The 22,308-nt window shown below is 44.7% G+C and overlaps 1 protein-coding gene and 1 long non-coding RNA gene across 3 annotated transcripts in view; one reads left to right on the forward strand and one right to left on the reverse strand.

Annotated features, from left to right (window-relative positions):
• The window catches only part of tns2a (tensin 2a), a 148,308-nt gene extending 130,145 nt beyond the window's left edge, over nt 1-18,163 (reverse strand). For both annotated transcript variants that reach the window (XM_055664396.1, XM_055664395.1), the window contains exon 1: nt 17,543-18,163. In XM_055664396.1, the coding sequence (XP_055520371.1) occupies nt 17,543-17,641 (99 nt within the window). In that variant the 5' untranslated portion in view covers nt 17,642-18,163. The remainder of the gene's footprint in view (nt 1-17,542) is intronic.
• LOC129714663 (uncharacterized) overlaps nt 1-22,308 on the forward strand; it is a 29,263-nt gene that overhangs the window by 6,382 nt on the left and 573 nt on the right. Inside the window, exons 2-3 of the long non-coding RNA XR_008726369.1 lie at nt 11,131-11,236; nt 19,811-22,308. The exon at nt 19,811-22,308 is cut by the window's right edge and continues 573 nt beyond it. This is a non-coding gene — a long non-coding RNA (uncharacterized LOC129714663). The remainder of the gene's footprint in view (nt 1-11,130; nt 11,237-19,810) is intronic.

Here is a 22,308-nt window from a genome sequence, read left to right on the forward strand (position 1 = left end):
CATTCACCACCCTAAAACATGCATTGATCCACCACCGGCTCATAGTACCTACAAAATTCACTGAAAATTTTACTTCACTAAAAGGGACTACTCTGAAGGTACTTCCCAAAACCACACACTCTACCATCAAAAAGAACAAGGGTTTCAAGCACTTGGGAACGCCACCACTTGCAAATACCCCTCCAAATTGCACGCCACTCTGACTTGGAAACGTATTGCTTTTCCTTCATCGTCGCTGGGTCTAAATCCTGGAACTTCCTCCCCAACAACACTGTGGGAGCATGTTCACCAGATGGACTACAGCGTGATTAGGTGACTAAGAGATAAATATTGGCCTCACTGGCAACGCCCAGTAGGAAATAAATAAAGTAGTGGCTGTGTAGAAACATAGAGAATAACTAATCAAAAGTATTCATTGCGGAACTGTAAAGGGCAGGCCAGGTTTGACTAATTGAATCAAGTTCCTTCAGGAAATGACTGTGCGGATGAACAGAGATTTGCCTTGGGACCTTTCCTATTTTACACCGAGAAAAATGTAAGATTAGTGGCTGGTGAGAAATGCGGAAAATCTTTGCACTCAGAGAGCTGTCAGGATTTAAAATGATCTCCCTGAAAAGGTAATTGTTCCCAATTTTAAAAGGGATTTGGACGGGTACTAGAAAACAAGGGTCTTTAGGTTTACAGACTAAAGGTGTAACTGAAGAACACAACTATCTCAATCAAAGAACCAACACCGTTATGATGGGCTGAGTGGCTTTCAATGCTGCAAACATCTACACCAGGACAAGTAAAAATTAAGATGATAAAGAATTGTACAGGATGTCGGTGAGGCCGCATTTGGAGTAATGTGCTCAGTTTTGGTCGCTATGCCATAGGAAAGATATTGTTCAGCTGGAAAGAGTGCAGAGATGATTTACGAGGATGTTGCTAGGTCTTGAGGGCCTAAGCTGTAGGGTGAGGTTGGACAGGCTAGGACTTCATTCCTTGGAGTGCAGGAGGATAAGGGGTGATTGTACATAGGCATGTAAGATCATGAGGGGATTTGATAGTGAGAATGCACACAGTCTTTTACCCAGAGTGGGGGAATCAAGAACCAGAAGACATAGGTTTAAGGTGAGAGGAAAAATATTTAATATTAAACTGAGGGACAACTTTTTCCGCACAGAGGATGGTGGATATATGGAGCGAGCTGCCAGAGGAAGTAATAGAAGCAGGTGTTATAACAACATATAAAATGCATTTGGACGGGTACATGGATAGGAAATGTCTTCAAGGATATGTGCCAAACACAGGCAGGTATGACTAGTGTAAATGGGGCATCTTGTTCAGCATGGGCAATTGGGCCGAAGGGCCTGTGTCCATGCTGTACGACTCTCTGACTCAAATTATTTGCACATTTTCATAGAATGCCTAACCAGAATTATGGCAAAAGCTAAATTGTTCGCTCAGTTTAAGGGGTCAGATGGCAGCAGAATTACTTTTGGTCAGACTAGTCTTGAGTCAGTGGGTTTCATTACCAAAGTCCTTGCATTCTCTCGCATAGTATATGCTGTCAAATGATCCATATACTGACTGTGGCATTTCAGCCAGTTTCTATCCATACCCACCAGGAAAGCTCCAATCAAAGTCATGGAGGAGTAAGGACCAAACCACTGCCTGTATTCTCTCGTCTTCAAGCCACTTCCTCCTTCACTGACACTGTGTAAAGTTCCAAGGATAATACAGAGTTTAGAATCCCAATCCAAGCACAAGATGTTCGAATTATCTAGCATTTACCGATCAGTAGCTCATGCATTCAGATCTATAGGACAATTCCTCCCATAGACAGCAGCACAGCTTTAAACTCAAATGCCTCTGGAATGAATCACTGGGCCTCGAGTCAACGGTTACATTTTAATCATTTCAATTTTAAACCTGTCCAGATCTTGATCCAAGTAAAACATTTCCTTGCAAGGTATGCGGCCAAATTGGACTGTCATCAGCCAGAAAATTTGTCCATCTCTTCATCCTGCAAGGCAGTAGTAAAATGCACTCTGCATCCAATTCAGCCTCTCCACTTAACCTCCTGCAACATCAGAGGATCTGTTAACCCATCACTGCACACTCTGGCAGGTTGGGAGAGCGGGAACTGAAAACAGTCGGCTTGTGCCTCAATCAATTTCACCCTTTCTTCGTTGCCTTTCTTTCCCTACAACCTCACCCTGCCAACTCCACCCTCACCTCCACAATTGAACCCAGGACAGAGAATGCTATTTTGAGCTCTCTTTAAAATACCTCTGTCAGGAGATAATCACAAGTGAATATAGACCCTCTGAGCAAATTAAAGCAGCTAACTGGCACCCTCAGGTTTGTGCCCTCCTTCACTACCCCATGTCCCACCCTAGCAAAGTCAACCATGCAGGGGAGAAAGGAGAGGGGGAGAATGGATGAAAACAAATAATTGATTGATAATTTGGCTGGCAAACCAGACAAATTTGGCAAGGCCCCGGCTCGATTTGGTTTTGATCTGTGTTTGTCATGGCTGCTGCCCGCTTCTTGAAAGTACTTTTCTCTGCTAATTGGACAGTACGGTATTTTACAGTGAATCTGAAGCAGAGAAACAGGCCATTTGACCCCTCTGTTCTACATTTGGAAACCTTTCCCCAGCCTTCTCCCTGTGCCCAACCATTCTCATCTGGACATCAGGTTTCCCTTCATATCTGCTGCAAGCACTCTATATTTAGTCAGAGAGCTCCCCGCCACTTTTGCAACTCTTTGTGCATGAATATTCCTTCTAGATTCTGAAACTGAGAATTAATAGTTTCCTGAAGTTCACCCAGCAATGAGAAAGGGCTTCTCCTCAACCATTAACAGCTCAAAGATTTGTATCATGTTGTCCCTTCTACAGAGAAGGTCCCATGCACATTCATCCTTATGTGCTAACCTCCACTCCCCTACCCACCTAATAAGATCAACATCTGACCCCCGTGTGACACAAGGCATCCCATGGTCATTTTGAGGAAGAGCAGGGGAGTTCTTCTCAACATCCAGGCCAACATTTGTTCTTCCACCAATATCATGAAAAACAGATAGAGCTGCATCGTGCTTGACCCAACATATATCTTGTGCACAGATGAGTTATTGAGAGGCACAGCAGAGGAACAGGCCATTCGGCCCATCGAGTTCAAGCCGAACATCAACAACCCATCAACACCAATTCCATTTTATTCTCTCCACATTCCTGTGCACTCCCCCCAGATTCTACAACTCGCCTACTTACGAGGCCAATTAATCTACCAACCCACGCCTTTGGGATGTTCATGGAAACTGAAGCACCCAGAGGAAACCCATGCAATCAAGGAGAACATACGAACTCCGCAAAGACAGCAGCGAAGGTCAGGATTGAACCCGGGTCACAGGAGCTGGGAGGCAACAGCTCTATTAGCTGCCCACTATGCTGTCGAAGTAGCTGTTTTTACAAGGATTGACAGTCGCACTTTATTTATCGTTAACATCTCAAAGATCGTGGTCCAAGTCTTCCCCGTGGGGGCAGAAACATTATGTGGTGGATGTTGAGAAAGTCAAGAGTTTGCCAGACTTGGCCACACATAGGATTGGGAAGCAAATCCTTTCATTTTGAAATGGGTGACCAGTCTTTCACATTTTCCGTCAAACAGCAACATGTAGACTGGTAGATTCATACTTCAGAAAGGAAGATATTCATTAACCCGACTATACATTATCTGACAGGGTTGTGCAAGATAGCTCGCTATTTAGGTTTTATAAAATTGCACCATATCCTTAAAATCCAGAAATAGCAATTGCAAAATAGACTGGAGGTTGTTTCAAAGCATGACCCAGTTACTCTTACTCCTACTAGGATATCAACATCAAGTCTAAATATTAGGAATTATGTTGGCAACATTGAATATAACTACCAAACACGTAAACCATGTCGAAGGTAGACACAAAATGCTGGAGTAACTCAGCGGGACAGGCAGCATCTCTGGAGAGAAGGAATGGGTGACGTTTCGGGTCGAGACCCTTCTTCAGACTGATCATGTCACATAAACCATGTCAATTGCTGCCTTAAACTAACGAAGCAAAGATAAAAATTAGAAGCAGATTTTTTTTTTAAAAAGGAAGGAGGGAGACCTTAATTCATTTTTCCCTGACAGGAAAGGGCTCGGAAAATAGTTGAAGCAAAGATTTATGGAATCACACAGCTCTCAGCCGGAGTTAATCAAAGTTCAAAGTTTAAAACTCGCCCCTTTTTCTTGCCAAATGCTGCTATATTTCACAGGATGTGTCATGGTCAACATACATAAAACCCACATTTAAACTGTCTAAAAACCCAATGGACACGCCAGAGCATCTGGTGCAGAAAGAATTTCGGATTAAACTTGCAATCAATTAAAACCCAGGAGGGATCTGTTTCCTCTGTTTTCCAAGAATGTGGATCTTCCATCATCGTTGGAAAATAATCACATAAAATAAATTAATAGCACCCCATACTGGGGATAATTAAGAAAATAAGATTGGATAAGATACTTGGCCTATGAAATGATATAAGGTCTGCAAGTTAGTTGAATACGGTTAAGTTTTGGATTCAAATCTTGGCTGGTTCATCACGCCAATCTATATAAGATGGTGTTACTGTATTCTTCAAACATATTTTGTCAGTAGCATTATTGCCTTCAGATCAGACGATTACAAAACCTGGGCCAGCATCTCAGTGCAATAGAGGGAGTGCTGCATGCACTGTGAAAGGTGCCATGTTTGAATGAGGCTAGAGGAGTGCACAGGCATTGAATACTGACAGCTCTTGGAAGGCTATGTTAAACGCGCACACATTGCATCCATTAAAGCAAATCAACACATGCACATGAATCAAAATAAACAGTGTACATTTGCCATTTCAACAAACGCCCAAGTGCTATGGAGTCATCTGCAACTGAACACTATAATTAGTTCATTGCATATTCATTCACATTTAATTAATGTCACTGTAAAGTCATGGAGTTGTACAGCACAAAACAGGCCCTTTCAGCCAACTACATGCATGTCAACCTTTTTTCCATCAACACTAATCCCATTTGCCCACATCTGGTCCAAGGTCTCTCTGTTCATTAACATTCTTTAGCGCCCTACCATCGACTGAATATGTCCTATCCCCATTGGACTTTGCAAAATGCATCACTTCACACTTGTCGTGATTAAGTTCCATCTGCCAATACTCCAACTAACTTTCCATCAGATCTATATCCTGCTGTAACCTTCCATGCTATCCACAAACTTTCATGTCATCCACAAACTTAGTAATCTTAGCTCTACTTTCACATCCAGGTCAATAATATCTCACAAGCAGGGTCCCAGCACTGATCTCTGCGATATATCACTGGTCACATCTTTCAATCATAAAGACATCTTCTGTCACTACCCTCTACCTCCTATTGCCAAGCCAAATTTAGATCTAATTAACCAGCTCATGCTGGATCCCATGTACCGTAAACATCTGGACTACCTACCATGCAAGACTTTGTCAAATGTCTTACTAAAGTCCAAATGGACATCGTCTACAACCCTGCCTTCACTAATCTTACTTACCTCCTCAAATGCTCAATCCACTGAGTGAATTTTCCCCGCACAAAGCCACAGTGACTTTCCCTGATTAGCCAGTCTTTCTAAGTGTACACAAATCCTTCCTCTTAAGATTTTCTCCAATAATTTACCTACCACTGACACATTTCCTGGCATATCTATGCTGCCTTTCTTAAATACAGGAAAACATTAGCTATCCTCCAGTTTTCTGGCACCTCACCCATGGCAAGTGAAGATGCAAAAAATCATCATCAGGGCCCAGCAATCTCTTCCCTTCCCACAGATCTCATCCAGTCACGAGGCTTTATCCACCCTTATGCAGTCTAATAATATCCAACACCTCCTTTTTAATACTATCCTGCTCCAGATTATATATGCATGCCCCCCCCCCCTCCCTCCCTCCCCCACCCCCCAACCAATGTCCAGAATAAACCACATACACATAGTCCTTAAGGTGCTGTCAGTTCCACCAAGCAAACGCTGATGGTTGTGGCAGTGGTTAATATTGGAACATCTGTCTCAGTGTGTGGCCAAAACTGCCTCCATTGCCAAGGCGGCAGCCAGCTAGCATTTTAAACCCATGTACTGAAATCAATGTGCAGGCCGGCATAGCGTAGGCGGACTGCCCTCCTGTGGTGAATTTAACGCCCGCACCTCCAGCCAGTCCAACGCTTAAAACAAATTTAAAGGAAGTATAGGTCTCCTTCAACCCTCAATTGACCTCAGCACCATTAGGTTAAGGAGAGACGAGAAGGGTTGCAGTGACTCTTAGTGCAAACCGTATGTGAGAAGATCAGGCTTGGGTGCTTCACCCTCCGTTAAATAGCCAGCAGGTAACTTGCCAGACAGAGAGGTACCTATCTAAGGTGCTGTGGTGTAGCACGAAGTACAAACACCTGTCCCCTCAGAAATGACCTACCCACCTCATACCTTGCATGACCGAGCAATCTTTGAACATTGGCGACAAGCTCCTCACTTGCCTCGAGATAGTGTGCAAAGAGCACTGTATATGGTCATGTCAGTGAACAGTGGGGAGCTGTTTAGCTGTTTTGCTGCCTGCTTGTAATGCACTCCCACATTCTTGGAACTGCTTCAAATCGACATTAATTAGTGGACAGATTAAATGCTTGAGTTGCGAGTTAATCCTCATGGGTTCTCAATATCGAGCTTGAGCCCCCGCCAGCAACTTTAATGGAGCTGTGTCACTTCTGACGGACAAACAGTTTTTAATAAAAACCTATCCATGCAGAAGGACTTGTGAAGTTGGATGCAGCATTGCCCAAGAGAACCTCAGGGCGACCTCCCGTCATTCTACTCTAGGATGATGGTCAGTTTGCCCTTCACCTTGCTGCGCCCGTCTAGAACTTGCTTCCTTTCAGCTCCAGTTGCACCATCCTTTGCAACAGTGCAGGTTGTGATCGAAGTGACTCCCACATTCTAATCCAGCATGGAAAGTACTTGTGGCCATTTAATCAAAGTCATCCACACCAGCCTCCGCCCACATCTCTCCAACTGATCCTCTTCGACTCCTTCCACTCAACCGTTGTACCATCTCCAGGTTGAAACATATCCAGGCTGTCCACTTCCTCATGAGAAATAGTCCCTCATCCTCTCCACTCTCTGCATAATAGATATCTCCCAAATACCCTGTTGGATTAATTAGTGATTATCCTATTAGCTGTAAGGCTATGTAATTTGTACACTGTGCTTGTTTCATTGATCTTACGGAAGATGAGCAGTTATCACAGAATATTGTAGTTCCAGTGGCACAGCTGGGAGAGTTGCTGCCTTACAGCAGCCAGAGACCCGGGTTCGATCCTGACTATGGGTGCTGTCTGTACGGAGTTTGTACATTCTTCCCATGACCTGCGTGGATTTTCTCCGGGGTCTTCGGTTTCCTCCCACACTCCAAAGACGTACAGATTTGTAGGTTGTGGATTGGTGCAAATGTAAAAATTGTCCCTAGTGTGTGTCGGATAGTGTTAATGTGCGGGGATCGCTGGTCGACGTGGACGTGGTGGGCCGAAGGGCCTGTTTCCGTGCTGAATCTCTAAATTAAACTAAACAAAGTAAAACAAAAGGATAGAACTGATTCTGACACATCCGTTCCTCCAGATGACACTATTTAATAATATTAAAGCAGGCTTTGAGAAAAGTTCACAATGTGTTTCCTCGATTGTGTACAGTTAAATCAGGATACATATTGCACAGAAGTCAGGAAATCAGCAGCTGGAATTTAGAATTAGAAAAGGATTTGGGGGATGAAAAGTGATTAAAATCATCAGATTTAATACATTCAAGAAATTATATTTATTTCAACATCCCAAATCCAGGTAAACAACTGTGTTAATGTTCAACGATACCATTTTGATCTGATTGCACACCCATCTTGATCCAGCTGTGATGAACATTAAGTTTAATCATAGAATGACATTGATGCAATCATGGTGGAGTTAACAAGGAAAGCCTTAGTATGTGAATTACAGCTTATTTATTTTAACGTGTTCTTATCCAACTATTACAAGACCCTGACTTGATAGGCCTTCTATAGTGGCAGTAAGTTTCAGGACCACTATAGAGGGCACAAAGAACCAACTGCATAGTGCGTGGACCTGGAGTCACTTATAGGCCAGAGTAGTTTTTACGAAAGGATGCCAGCTGCCATGTTAACCAGTGCCAACCTGCACCGGATTTCATTGTAACTCGTTTTCCAGTTCCCCTGTGAATTTAGTCTGCCTCCACTGCTCCCTGGCAGTGCATTCCAGACTCCAAACACTTACTTTGTAAAAACAATTGTTTTCCCTTATATCACTTTTGGTTCTTCTCATAGTCACCTTCATTACGTGTGCCCTGGTTTCTGGAGGCCACGTTACTGATGTTGAGGGGAGTGCAGTTGGTAGAAGTCGGCCAAAGCAGTCCCCACCCATTTCTATGAAAACCTCTCCTGCCAATGTATCACAATCTGACCCCTGGAGAACCAGGACTTTCACCTTCAGGAGCTCCATGCCACTATTTTCCCCTGGTCCCAGCAACGTTTTGGATGACCTAACAATATATGATTCCTGATACTGAACGCATTGCTGGCCTTTGCGCCTCATCACTGATCATATAGTGTAGAACCTCCCTTAGACAAACGCGGGGCTCTTCTTAACGCTTTGTTCCACCTGTTTACATTGGTCCTGACACGGTTTGCATCACCTGTACGATTAGTTTGGTGCATTGAAGAATATCCAGCTGTGTGTCAGCACAACAAACACCCCACCAGCATGGCATGCCACCCCACAGGGAACCATCATTTGGAGAGTGAGAATGGAAAGACACAATTAAATAAACAGAATGGGGGGGGGGTTGCTGTGAAACAGAGCTGAGATATCAGTTTAGTTTTAGTTTACTTTAGAGATACAGCGTGGAAACAGGCCTTTCAGCCCACCGAGTACACGCTGATCACCCGTACACTAGTTCGATTGTACACACGGTTTACAGAAGCCAATTAACTTACAAACCTGCACATCTTTGGAATGTGGGAGGAAGCCAGAGCACCCGGAGAAAACCCAACAGTTCTCCCAACAGCCAGCAGACCCTGATCACTCCCAATTCCCAGACAGCTCAGGCTTCATTGGAGACTCCAGGCAATACAACCTATTGTTAGGGAATGCTGGAGGTGCTGGCCATCTGACGTGACATAAAACCAAAACCCCATCTACCTTCTCAGGTAGATATGAAAGATCCTTAAGCACTTGTTGACTGGAGAGCAGAGGAGCTCTCTCTGGTGTCCTGGCAAATAATGATTCCACAACCAACATCAACAACTTAAATTATACACTGCCTTTCATATCCTTGTTTGTGGAATCTTGCTGTGCACACAATGTAAACAAGATGCTGGCAACACTCCTCAGGTCAGGCAGCATCTGTGGAGGGAGAAACAGAACAGCTTTGACATAAAATATAAACTGTTTCTCCTTCCACAGATGCGGCCAGACATACTGAGTGTTTCCAGCATTTTCTGTTTTTATTTGTGAGATCCGGCATTTATAATTCTTTGTTTGTTTGCTGTGCGTAGTGTGTCTGCAAGCTCGCTTTCATTACAACAAGCACCCAATTGGCTATGAGACACTTTGGACCTCCCGTGCTCGAGAAAGATGCTCCAGAAATCTGTTCTCAATTTAGGACTTCACCAACCATCAGCCCCAGATTACCCGAATGAACTGCTGTAGTGGTGCTGTCAGCAGCAGAGTTAACAGTTCGGTGAGATCAGACTGGCTCCTCACTCTGCAGTCTGCTTACTATCGCCATTATGCCAGCATATTCAATTCACATCAGGCACTGTTCTTTAAATGTAACAGATACAGACAAATAAGCAAGCATCCTGCTGCTCCAATAACACTGAAGGCTAATCTCTCGTTCCAATTTATCAGCAGCCCTGACAGACCTCAAATGCTCTGGGAACCACAAGCAGTTGCCTCACATAAATAAAACAGATTTTTCATCTCAAAAATCTCAGCTGTCTGTTCAGCACATGCTTAAAGCCCAGAGAGACGCAACCTCTGCCCTGTTTGACAGGCAAACCATTTTAATCTTTTCCAGGCTAGCAGGGTTTAAAGACCTACTTGCACCTCTGTTGTTACAGCCGAAACAAATCTTTGTGCCGAACAAACTAGTTTACAGCACAGCTAGGGTTAACAAAGGCTGAGAGGGAATTACAGGATTCAGTTACATCAGGAGTTGCTGATGCCTTTGTGACCTCTAGGCATGACAGTTCCTGGTCAGCCTTCCATCTTCCACCCTCTGTAAACTCCACCTCATCCAAATCTCTGCTGCCCCGCATCCAAACTGGCAGCCAGCCCTGGCCTGCCGTCATCCACTGAGCTCACTCATCAACACTGGCTCCTGGTCAAGTAACAACTCGGTGTTAAAACCTTCATCCTTGTCGTCAAACCCCCTCCTCCAGCCCCACAACTCTCAACAATCACTGCGCTCCTCCAATTCCAACCTCTTGAGAATCCCTGAATTTAACCACTCCACCGCTGGGGCCTGGATCCAGAACTTTGGAATTCTTTCCTTAAATTTCTCTACTGGTCTTTCAAGGTACCTCTTGCGCCCTAACTCTATGGCCAAGCTGGAGTTTAGAAGAGCGAGAGTTGACTTGATTGAAACATAAAAGGTCTTGACAAGGTGGATGTGGAGGGTACATTTGCTATTGTGGCCGAATCTTTCACTAGGGGGTCTATTTAAAACCATTTAAAACAGACATGAGGCAATTGTTTTTGTTTCAGAGGGTTGTGAGTCTTTAGAACTCTCTTTTTCAAAGGGTAATGGAAGCAGCGTCTGAATACTTTAAAGGCAGATGTTGGTACATTATTCACAAGCAAGGAGGTGCATGCTTACTTGGGGTTGTTTGTTCACTTGCCTTACTATTTCCTCATGTAGCTTGGTCAGATTATATTTGCTCTTGGGAAGTATGTTTTACAATGTTAAAGGCACAATGCAAATAGAAATTCTCCCTTGTCAAACTTTTCTGCATATATTTTTCACCCTTTAAAAACAAAATAGAACCATTCAGAGAGTGCCAAGAGAGTCTTTACTGGAGTTGGAACTCAATTGGACTGGTGCTTCTTGGAGCTTTCAACAACAACGGCTACATCTGACTTAGATCAGGGTAAGAATGGTGATTGTTGCATCTGTCAAAAAACAGTCCCAGTAACTCATTGGGCACTCGGAGCACAGCATGTCCTTGAGCCATGAGACAAACACCAAGGAGTTGACATCAGTAGAGTTGTGAAAGGAGCTGCCTCCATGCCAACTGCTGGTGTGTTAGAAATTGCACTGGGGAGTCCACACAGAGCACATGAGCTCATTGGGCTGGACGCTAAACACTGTTGGCTAAAAGTGCGGACCCAAACTGGGCAGAATCCTTCTTCTGTTCCAGATGGTCCACGTCACCTCCAAACTGAAGTATAATGAGCATCGGGTGAATGCCAGCCTTCAAGTCCCATTACTAACTGGAGGTCTTTAGAGGAAACTAGACCATGTGGGACCCATTGGGCCCCATTCCCCCAACACAATATTCCACCACTCACCCATAGCCCCCAACTGCGCAGACGCGGCTGACGAGTTACTGTTGTGACGCGAGTCATGGCAACCCTCCCCAACTGCGCCTCGCTATCCCTCTTCCTATCCCTATCCTCCTCATCCCCCAGCTCTCCCTCCCACTCCTCTTCACCCTCCCTCTTCTTTCCCCTCTCCTCCTCCCCTCCCCCTCCTCCCTCTCCTTTCCCGTACCCTCAGTCACTCCCTCCATTACCCCTCTATAAGATAACTCCACTTGATCTGAAACACCAACCGTAATACAGCACTCTCTCCATACACCTTAATCCTTGGATATTTTAGTAGAATACTTCATATGTTTAAAAAATGATTTGGCCTCATTCTGGTGACCAGTATGGCATTGGCAAAAATCTTCATATTTCAAGTAGTTCTCAAGTCGAGCTTGGTTCAGGTACATCGACCATTCTGGAAACACCACTTAAAATGACCATGCAGAGTTAATTGTTACAGTTGGCCGGGTCACCAGATAGCCACCGTCTCAGCTGACCTCTGCAGCACCACATCCGGCCGACAGTACACTGGGAAACAGATAACTTGGCACATGAAGGCTGACCCCTCCCTCAGAGAGGCAGATCTGCATTAAATGTTTCAAAATAATCTGTGTCCTAGCCCCATGAAACAAGATGGAAACTGTCAGGGGCAACTTCCATCCTGCCTGTTGCTTTGCGACTGCAACTGGAAGCTAGAGGATTTCCAGTCACAAGGCATCCACAGTTTAAGTTCTTGAAATCATCTTCATTTTAATCCTTTCAGATTTACTTTTTTTTTCCAAATTTCCATTAGAAATCTTAGCTCGGCTTTCACCTTGGCAGAGGAGCATACAGTAATTCTTCTGACAATTGAAACCATCAGGCCCTGTTGCCCAGGAGGCATTACTTTACAGATACACTTTTACGAAAGCTCAAGAGCTCTGTTAAATATTGATTTTATTGAACACGTGTGGTCCATATGTGACTCATTAGAAAGGAGAGTGTGTCGGCCTTTTGACAGGACATTAGGTCACACGTGTTTGGGTCTCTATTAGCATGAACCCTTCTCTCCTTGAGTGTGGAGCAGATTTTCTGTAGAAATAAACTGTCCTGGCTCCTACACAGAAGACCTGGGCAGCACACTGCGATGAAGGGAATTAAATCAAGATTTATTTGGAAATCTTACAACAGAGCAATTTAAAGAGGCATTACAATTCTTGAAAAAAAGGTGCAGACCAAACCACAGTATCCAAGAACAGATTGCAATCAGCACTTTGATCAGGGACATGTTGGTAGGCAGGTAATGCCCCTGTCCCACTTAGGAAACCTGAACGGAAACCTCTGGAGACTTTGCGCCCCACCCAAGGTTTCCGTGCAGTTCCCGGAGGTTGCAGGTGGTTGCCGGAGGTTGCAGGTAGTGGAAGCAGGTAGGGAGACTGACAAAAACCTCTGGGAACCGCACGGAAACCTTGGGTGGGGCGCAAAGTCTCCAGTGGTTTCCGTTCAGGTTTCCTAAGTGGGACAGGGGCACACACATTGCACTGCCTAAAAGGGTATTTGAATAGCTTCAATGTGAACTTCTGAAATGGGAATTGGATCAAATCTCAATCGTTTTGCAGAGCAAGGAGAAAGAGCAAAGCGAGTGGGGCCAACACGACCAAATAAAGTCAGTTATACAGCACCAGAATAGAAATAGAGACCCACCTATGCTAATCCCATTTGCCCACATTCTTCTGCACCTTTCCTAACCAGGTATTTATCCATATGCCTTTAAAAGAGTTAATTGTACCCAGTTCTACCACCTTGTTCCATCTAACCACCATCCCCAGTGAAAAACCTGGCCCTCAGATCTCCTTTAAGTTTCACCCCTCTCACCTTAATCCTGTGCCCTGTAGTTTTAGAGCCCCTTGCCCTGGGGTAAAACAAGCTCTGACAATTGATCCTTTTAGGACCTGCTTCTAAGTGTATCTCATTCTACAATGCTGTAAACTTATTGTTAATGATTTGCTCGCCATTATTTTTTATTGAACAGCAGTTTCAATGGAGAGGTGTGTTAGAACTCCAGTGAGTGACTGAGGGAAACATTTCAGGGGTGGTATTCCGATGCACCTGAAGCTCCCCTTATCGATGGTAGTCACAGATTTGGGAGGGGCTGTGAGTGCAGTCTTGCAGTCGACACACCCGAGACAAACTAATGGGTGCATGTCTCCAATATCAGTAATAAATGTAAGTGGCTGATGTAGGTGTAAATCTTTGCGAGTCCTGGTAGATTTGCTGTTTGCGGTGCTGGATAACTTGGTATGTTTGCTGAGTGCACAAAGTACTTTATCGCAATGTACAGGTTAGAAATTTGCACGCATTTCTGCCTGATGTTTTATCACCAAGTTCCACTTGACCATAAAAGGGGAATCTGGATTGTAACACAGGGACACACCAATGCTGGCCATTACCATCCCCTGTACGATGCAGGCAGCACACTCACTGAGCTGTGTCCATATCCCCATGTCCGGATGAGGATGGACAGAAGCCACACAAAGCCCTTTCAGAACATCGGAAGCGGAGGGGAGGGATAGGGTAGACAGGCAGAAACTTTTTCCCCAGGATGGAAATGTCAAAGACTAGAGGGCACAGCTTTCAGGTGACAGGAGCAAACTTTAATGGAGATATGCAGGGCAAGTTTTATTTATTTATTTGTTTTTACACAGAGGGTGGTGGGTGCCAGGAACACGCTGCCAGAGGTCGTAGTGGAGGCAGATACGATAGTGCCATTTAAGAGGCTTTTAAATAGGCCCAAGGATATGAAGGGAAAGGAGGGATATGGATCATTTACAGGTAGGGGAGATGAGTTTAACTGGGCATCATGTTTGGCACGGACATTGTGGGCCGAAGGGCCCGTTCCTGTGCTGTACTGTTCCATGTTCTATACAAGTTATTTGGAAACAACCTCCCATTTTCAGAAAGAGTCCAATCACTGTACCAGTTTATAAGTGGCGTACACTCCCCAGAAGGTGCAAGAGTCTGGGAAAAGATCTTTAGTAGTCTGCAGAATTCCCATCGGGCACAGTCGGAGTGTAGCTCGAATCAGGTCAACACAAGGAATCAATACTAATGATTAGCATGGCTAGGCTAGTTTCAAATAAACTATGTCCTTGAAGAAGTGTGAAATCAGCTTGGGATATTCACGGCAATAAACACACACTATCTGTTCAAAGTCAAATCACCGTCTGCACTCCACCAAAGTGGCTCCCTATCCTTCTAAATGAAAGGCCCACTTGTTCACACTCGTTAAAATATGCACACATCTTCCCCACCCCTATAAAGGCCTGATGAGCTTTCCCCATTGAAGAGTTTGGGGTTGTCCCCTGAATTCTCTGGGACCTAAGTTTTTATTTACTTTAACTTCTTGTGAACGTTCTTCTACCTCAATAATAAACCTCAATAGCATTAAACCCACAGCGCCCTTGTGATCTTTGGCACATGCCGAGCTGGGAACTGCTGCTTTGAAGCAACATACAAGACGTTTTATGCATTTCCTGTGAAGATTGTTCATTGCAACTGGCGAATACACTTAATATGGAAACTGTCGATGTATACCGGTCACGCTGCAGTGAAACTCTCCCGCTAAAGGCGCCGCTGCAATGCCACTGGTGCACAGAGGATGCCCCTTGTGATGTGACCAATGTACACAGAATGGTCCCATCATAAATGAAAACATAAGAGCCTTGGAATGGGAATACAAAAAAAAAGAGCAAGCACAGTTGAATCCGAAGGCAGATTGAATTCCATCTGTGGCCCTGGTCCACCTGGAGTTCCGCACTTGGCATCCTGCCACAGGAGATAGGTTGGAATACAGGATGTCTATCCCAACTTCAGGCATTACATTGGCAAAGTTTGACGACATAGCAAATAAAAAAAATTAAAAGAAAAGAAGGAAACCAGTCATTTCCTGCTGGCATCAGCCAGCACAAAGTAGAGATTATATAAAGCAAGCATAAAGTAGGACAGACTTGCATTTCTATAATGCCTTTCATGTACTTTTTAAAATACTCCAAGCCCCTTCATGGCCAACAATCACCATTGTAACATGGAAAATGTGGCAGCCAATGCAGGCACAGGAAGATCCCTCCCACAGAAAAGGGACGATGAGCTGTTAATTTGGTTTTACTGATGCTGGTGCAAGTACGCAGCAGGTCAGGCAGCATCTTGCGGGGGAGAGGGGGGACACAGTTACCATTTCCGATTGATGAGGTTCTGTCAGAGCTTGTGTTTCTTTCACCATTTCTGATGAACGATCGAGACACCAGAGCCTGCAGATGCTGGAATCTTGAGCTAAACACGAAGTGCTGGAGGAACTCAGCGGATCAGGCACAACTGTGGAGGGACGTTTTCAGGTCAGGTCTTAGGACTGAGAAAGGGTCCCAACCCAAAACGTCATCTGTCCATTCCTTCCGCAGATGCTGTCTGACCCGGTGAGTTCCTCCAGCACATCAGCCTCATCTCTGTTACTCTGCACAGATGCTGTCTGACCTACTGAGGATTTTCAGCACTTACAGGTATTCTGATTTCAGGCAGAATGTTAACTGTCGGCAGCCCCCAATCTGCAGAAAAGCAGATATTACCCAATGTTTGGCATCGAATGTGGCTACTATGCCTTGTGGCCTACATACAGTATGAGTGGTTGGCTGGCCTGGTGTGTTATTCCAACTGGTGTGCTCCCATTTCATTTCATAGCCAAGCAAGGATTGTTCAAAGACAGTCACAAAATGCTGGAGTAACTCAGCGGGACAGGCAGCATCTCTGGGGAGAAGGGATGGGTGACGTTTCTGGTTGAGACCCTTCTTCAGACTGAGAGTCAGGGGAGAGAAAGACGCAGAGATAAGGAAGTGCAAGGTTTGAAAACGAAACATCAAAGGGGATGAATTTCAAGGGAAATGTAGAATAGATCATTGTTAGCTCGGGGAAGCTAACAACGAAGCACACAAAGGTAAAATGTAATCAAGGGGACAGTCAGACTGGTTGGAGAACTAGGAAGGAGGAGAGGATGGAGAGAGAAGGAAAGCAAGGGTTACTTGAAGTTAGAGAAGCCAATATTCATATCGCTGAGATGCAAGCTACCCAGGCGAAATATGAGGTGCTGTTTATCCAATTTGCACTGGGCCTCACTCTGACAGTAGAGGCAGCCCAGAGCAGAAAGGTCAGTGTGAGAATGGGAGGGGGGTTAAAGTGTTTGGAAACCGGGAGATCTTGTAGGCTTAGGCGGGATTGTCCAAGTGCAACCATTCTGCTGGTCCCACAAATGGGCGCCTCCCCTCACCCGCCCAACCGCAAGACAAAACTTTAAAAAAAAGTTTTGCCAAGCGTTGAATACAATGACACGCCATGCGCCGTGGTTCGCATGTGACAATCATCGCAACACACCCGGCGTCATCCAAATAAACGGCAGGAGCTGTTTTAGATTTATTTAACCAGGCAATATTGCCTTTTAAAAAAAACTGCCCCAGACTACTCCCAAACTGGCTCTAATCCCTTTCCTGTCACTTTCTGTTCCGTGATGTTTCTTCTTTAAATCGCGCGTTGCAAATTCTCGGAAATAAAACATTAACAACTCGTGCTCTTCAGAAGAAGGAAAACAAAACCATTTCAGTTACTTGAACTTTGGCCTCAAACTCCTCGCACTGAGTAAAACAGCAAAAACAACAGCGTGCACATTCTCGCTAAGAAATGAAACAAAAACAATTCTGACAAAGTCAAAAGAAACTAAAGAGCTCAATTGTGTCGGGCATGCTACATATCTGAACTGCCCCGCTACTTACGATAGCAATGTCACACAATGTACACAGCGCTCACACGCACACACACACACGCTGACAGCGGATGGTCTGAGGTACCTTTGTAAGCCTCATTTTCTCTTCTTTCTTTTTCGTGGGTTCATCTGGGGTTCCGCAAAGCTCCTTCCCGCAGCAATCGAGGCTAATAGAACAGCCCATGCAGATCTCTCCTGCGGCTGCCGGGGCGAGAGATGGTTTTTTTTACCGCCCCCCTCTCACTGAGAGAGACCGAGCCCAGTTGACTGTAGTCTAAGCACCGCCTCCGAGTTGAACACCATCGCAGCAGAAGCAGGCTTGCCAGATGTGGGATGGGGGGGGGGGGGGGGGGGGGGGGGGGTACAGATGTTGCTGTTCCCCGTCTCACAAACAGATGTCAATAGTGCTCGCAAGGAGCCAGTCTCATCTCACTCGGGCACTGGCTCTGACTAAAACTTCGGCTGCACTTATTGGACTGTACTTCAGATTTCATAACACGTCGATCAATCAAATTGGGTTTTCAAAGAACAAAAGATGACGGCATGCTGCGAGTATTTAAACTCAATAGCATTTTTTTCCTCTCTCTCTCCCCTTCCTTCTCTTGGGGCAAACTGTAACCTGCAAACAATTACTTAAACTGGGGGAAAAAAGGCAGACAGCTCCAATTGATGCAGACAGTAGTATCACTCACAGCAAATGTTTAACATGGAGTGCAGAGGGAGCGCTGGGAAGTTCATCATAACTGGACAAATGTTGGTCATGCTGTTCCAGCATATGTCTTGCAGAACTTGCAACAGATGTGCAAAGAAGTAGCCCAGTAGTGGTACCAGTTGTGGCACGTGCCCAAATATAAACCAGGCGAACACTCACTCGAGTAGACCGTTTCTCAGGGAGTGCTGTGTGAGATTTGGTCGCCAAATTATAGGAAAGATGTCAACAAAATAGAGAGAGTACAGAGGAGGTTTACTAGAATGTTGCCTGGGTTTGAGCACCTAAGTTACAGAGAGAGATTGAACAAGTTAGGTATTATTCTTTGGAGCGCAGAAGGTTAAGGGGGACTTGATAGAGGTCTTTAAAATGATGAGAGGGATAGACAGAGTTGACGTGGATAAGCTTTTCCCATTGAGAGTAGGGAAGATTCAAACAAGGGGACATGACATGAGAATTAAGGGACTGAAGTTTAGGGGTAACATGAGGGGGAACTTCTTTACTCAGAGAGTGGTAGCTGTGTGGAATGAGCTTCCAGTGAAGGTGGTGGAGGCAGGTTCGTTTTTATCATTTAAAAATAAATTGGATAGTTATATGATGGGAAGGGAATGGAGGGTTATGGTCTGAGCGCAGGTATATGGGACTAGGGGAGATTATGTGTTCGGCACGGACTAGAAGGGTCGAGATGGCCTGTTTCCGTGCTGTAATTGTTATATGGTTATATGAATCCGGACTGGGCAGTTCTCCAGGTGCGGGTGCAGCACGAATCCACAGCCTCTCCACTTCAGACCCCTCTGCATTCCCATTTGCCTTCCAAATTACTTGCTGAACATGCATGCTAATTTAGTGTTTCCCATTCAAACAGGTCACTTTTACTGCCATCATTTCATAATCTCACATTATAAAAACAATACACTGGCAGATTTTTTTTTTAAACAGTCAGACGCTGGAACGTAAAGGGAGGCAGCCGGCCTGTAAAACTAGATGGGGTGAAGAACATTCTTTGGGCAAAGCTAATCATGTCGGTGGCTGAATGAAGCTATCAGTGGAAGGGATTACAATTGCTGGCATTAAAAGCATCTTCATCTTAATCACCACTGATTTACCCATGAACATCTGAATCCCAACCAGAAGACCAGGGATGTTACAGTTTTAATGACTGAGATTGTGGCGCATTCCCAGGACAGACAGGCAGTTATCAAACCCATGGGATGACGCACAGAATCAGTTAATGCTGTCTGAGGCTCGGCGAGTACAATCGCACACAGCACTCCACTCAATGGGAACAAGATGCTATTTTGTTGGCATGCTGCCAAAGCACTGTGTATTGTGATCATATCAAGTGCTGAACTTTCCCCTTTTGTTCTTTCCAAACTTTGAGCACATCGTACCTTCAATCTGTCGCCATGAATGTTGTGCACTAGCGTGGCCTGGTCCTGAACAGGGAATATCCCTCACAGTACAAGGCTAGTCTCACTTGACACTTCTCCAATGCATTATGCTTTGGTTCTGGTTTTGCCGCCCCCCCGCCCCCCCCCCCCCCCCCCCACCATTCACGGCTGATATTTTCCCTCAAGGACACCTTTCTACAGTTACCCTCTAATTCTTTTTGTATCAAAAAAATCCACCCATCTCTGTCTTCAGGAAGCGAAGAGGTCCACACACCCCAGTTTGCATTGGATGTGTCGAAGTATAGATGGTTGAAAACCTCAAGTTCCGAGGAGTCAACATCACCAACAACTTCTCATGGACCACCCATATTGAAGCAATGGCCAAGAAAGCACGCCAACGCCTCTACTTCCTTAGAAGGCTTAAGCAAGTTTGGCATGTCCCCTACAACTCTCACCAACTTCTACAGATGCACCATAGAAAGCATTTTATCGGGATGCATCACAGCACGGTTTGGGAACAACTCCATCCAAGACCACAAGAAAATGCAACAAATTGTGGACACAGCCCAGAGCATCACACAAACCATCAGGCAAAAGGTATAGAAGTGTGAAAACACACATTTCCAGATTCAGTGACAGTTTCTTCCCAGCTGTTAACAGGCAACTGAACCATCCTACCACAACCAGAGAGCAGTGCTGAACTACTATCTACCTCTTTGGTGACCCTTGGACTATCCTTGATTGTACTTTGCTGGCTTTATCTTGCACTAAACGTTATTCCCTTATCATGTATCTATACACTGTAATAACTCGATTGTAATCATGTATTGTCTTTCTGCTGACTGGGTAGCACGTAACAAAAGCTTTTTACTGTACCTCGGTGCATGTGACAATAAACTAAACTGCCTGACCCTCTGAGTTACTCCAGCACTTTCTGTTCTACTTTTGCCATGAACCCTGGGTGCCCTCTTGTGGAGCAGGAGATCAAGGAGGCAGGAAAGGAGATGAAAAGTAAAAGATCAGGCACAATCATATTGAATGGCTGAATGGGACACCCCAACTTCTATTGCTTAAGTTCCTATGGAAATACTCAGCCGGTCAGACAGCATCTGCAGAGAGAGAGACACAGGCTTCAAGATTCAATTACCTTTCATAACCTGCGAACCATTCCAACGTTTCATTGGTATTTCTATTTGAACTGCTGTTCTCTGGAATTCTTTCTCGGATTTATTTTTTCTCTCATCTCGCCCTTATTCCTTGGTATCTGAAGTCTTAACAACTATTTCCTGAGTTCAATCTTTCATAATCCTGATCTCTCCAATTACATTCCTCAAAATCTTTTTTATTCTAAAGAAAGCATTTCATAATTTGATATATTTTTTGAAAGAAACTTTATCCTTTGCATCAGAAGCACTTGACCAGGGTGGACATTAAAATATTTTCTCTCCCCTTTAGTAGCTGTTAAATCAATGTGCCGTGGAGCAGTTTAATATACAAATCTCATTTGGTTGGGCCAGATTGCCAAAAGCAACATGGTATGCATGAACAAGGAGGCTTTTTTATTGGCCACTTAAAACAAAACTGGATCTCAGAATCTTTTAGCTTCAACAGAACAGTTTTACAAGTCATCGCCTGTACACCTTCAACATTAGGAACGTTTAAACAAAACAGTAGGGTTACGTGGCCTGGTCCACTCAGTCGCTGGAGGTGGACAAGTCTTGCAATGTTTAGAGTGTCATTTCTCGTCACAATTGCAAACAGCATGAAATCATTTGCAGTCACTTCCGGAAACCTTATCTGAGGCTCTCTTGCAATCACCGCAGAGTTTCAATTTTATGCGCCCATTCCACTTAGATTTACAAAGCACTAACACAGCAGAAACAGGCCAGTCAGTCCGTTCCCCTTACTAGTATTCCCAGGGAGTGTGGCAATATTTACAGGGGGTCCCTGGGGAGTGTGTCAGTATTTATAGGGCCAGAGGGCACAGCCTCAGAATAAACGAACATACAGTACCTTTAGAAAGGAGATGAGGAGGAATTTCTTTAGCCGGAGGGTGGTGAATCTGTGGAAGTCATTGGCACAGAAGAGTGGCTGCAAGGCTTCATCGAAACATTGAATGTTTCTGCCTGACCTGCTGAGTCTTTCCAGTATTTCCTGTTTTTGTTTCAGATTTCCAGTATCTGCAGTTTTTAGATATTCACTCATAGTCATATTGAACAGCAGGGCAGGTTTGAGAGGCCGTGAGGTTTGCTCCTGACATGTTTTCTCATGCTCTGAAAACTAACAGCAGGGCAACGTAGTAAAGAGGACTTTGCATTTCTATTGCCCTAAGCCCTTTCTAGCCAACTAGGTACCTCCGAGACATAGTCATTGCTGCAAGGTAGAAGAAATACAAGTCACATGTACATAACTTTCCCACAGACAGCAATGTGATAACTAGATGATGTACTCTTGACTTTTGAATGATGGCTAGGACTGTGGGTAGAGGTCTATGAGATTGCTCACATCCTTCCGGGAGAGCAGAAGGTTTAACGTCTGATGGCACGGATTTCCTTCAGTATTGGAGTCAGCCCCCACTGAAGTAGACCAGTTATGGAGGCCTTGAACTCACAACCCTCTGACTCAGAGGCAGGACAGAACGCTGTGGAGGCCAAGTCAATGGATATTTTTAAGGCAGAGATGGATAGATTATTGATCAGTACGGGTGTCAGGGATTATGGGGAGAAGGCAGGAGAATGGGGTTAAGATGGA

Source organism: Leucoraja erinacea, chromosome 40 (genome assembly GCF_028641065.1).
Source record: "Leucoraja erinacea ecotype New England chromosome 40, Leri_hhj_1, whole genome shotgun sequence".
Lineage (NCBI taxonomy): Eukaryota > Metazoa > Chordata > Chondrichthyes > Rajiformes > Rajidae > Leucoraja > Leucoraja erinaceus.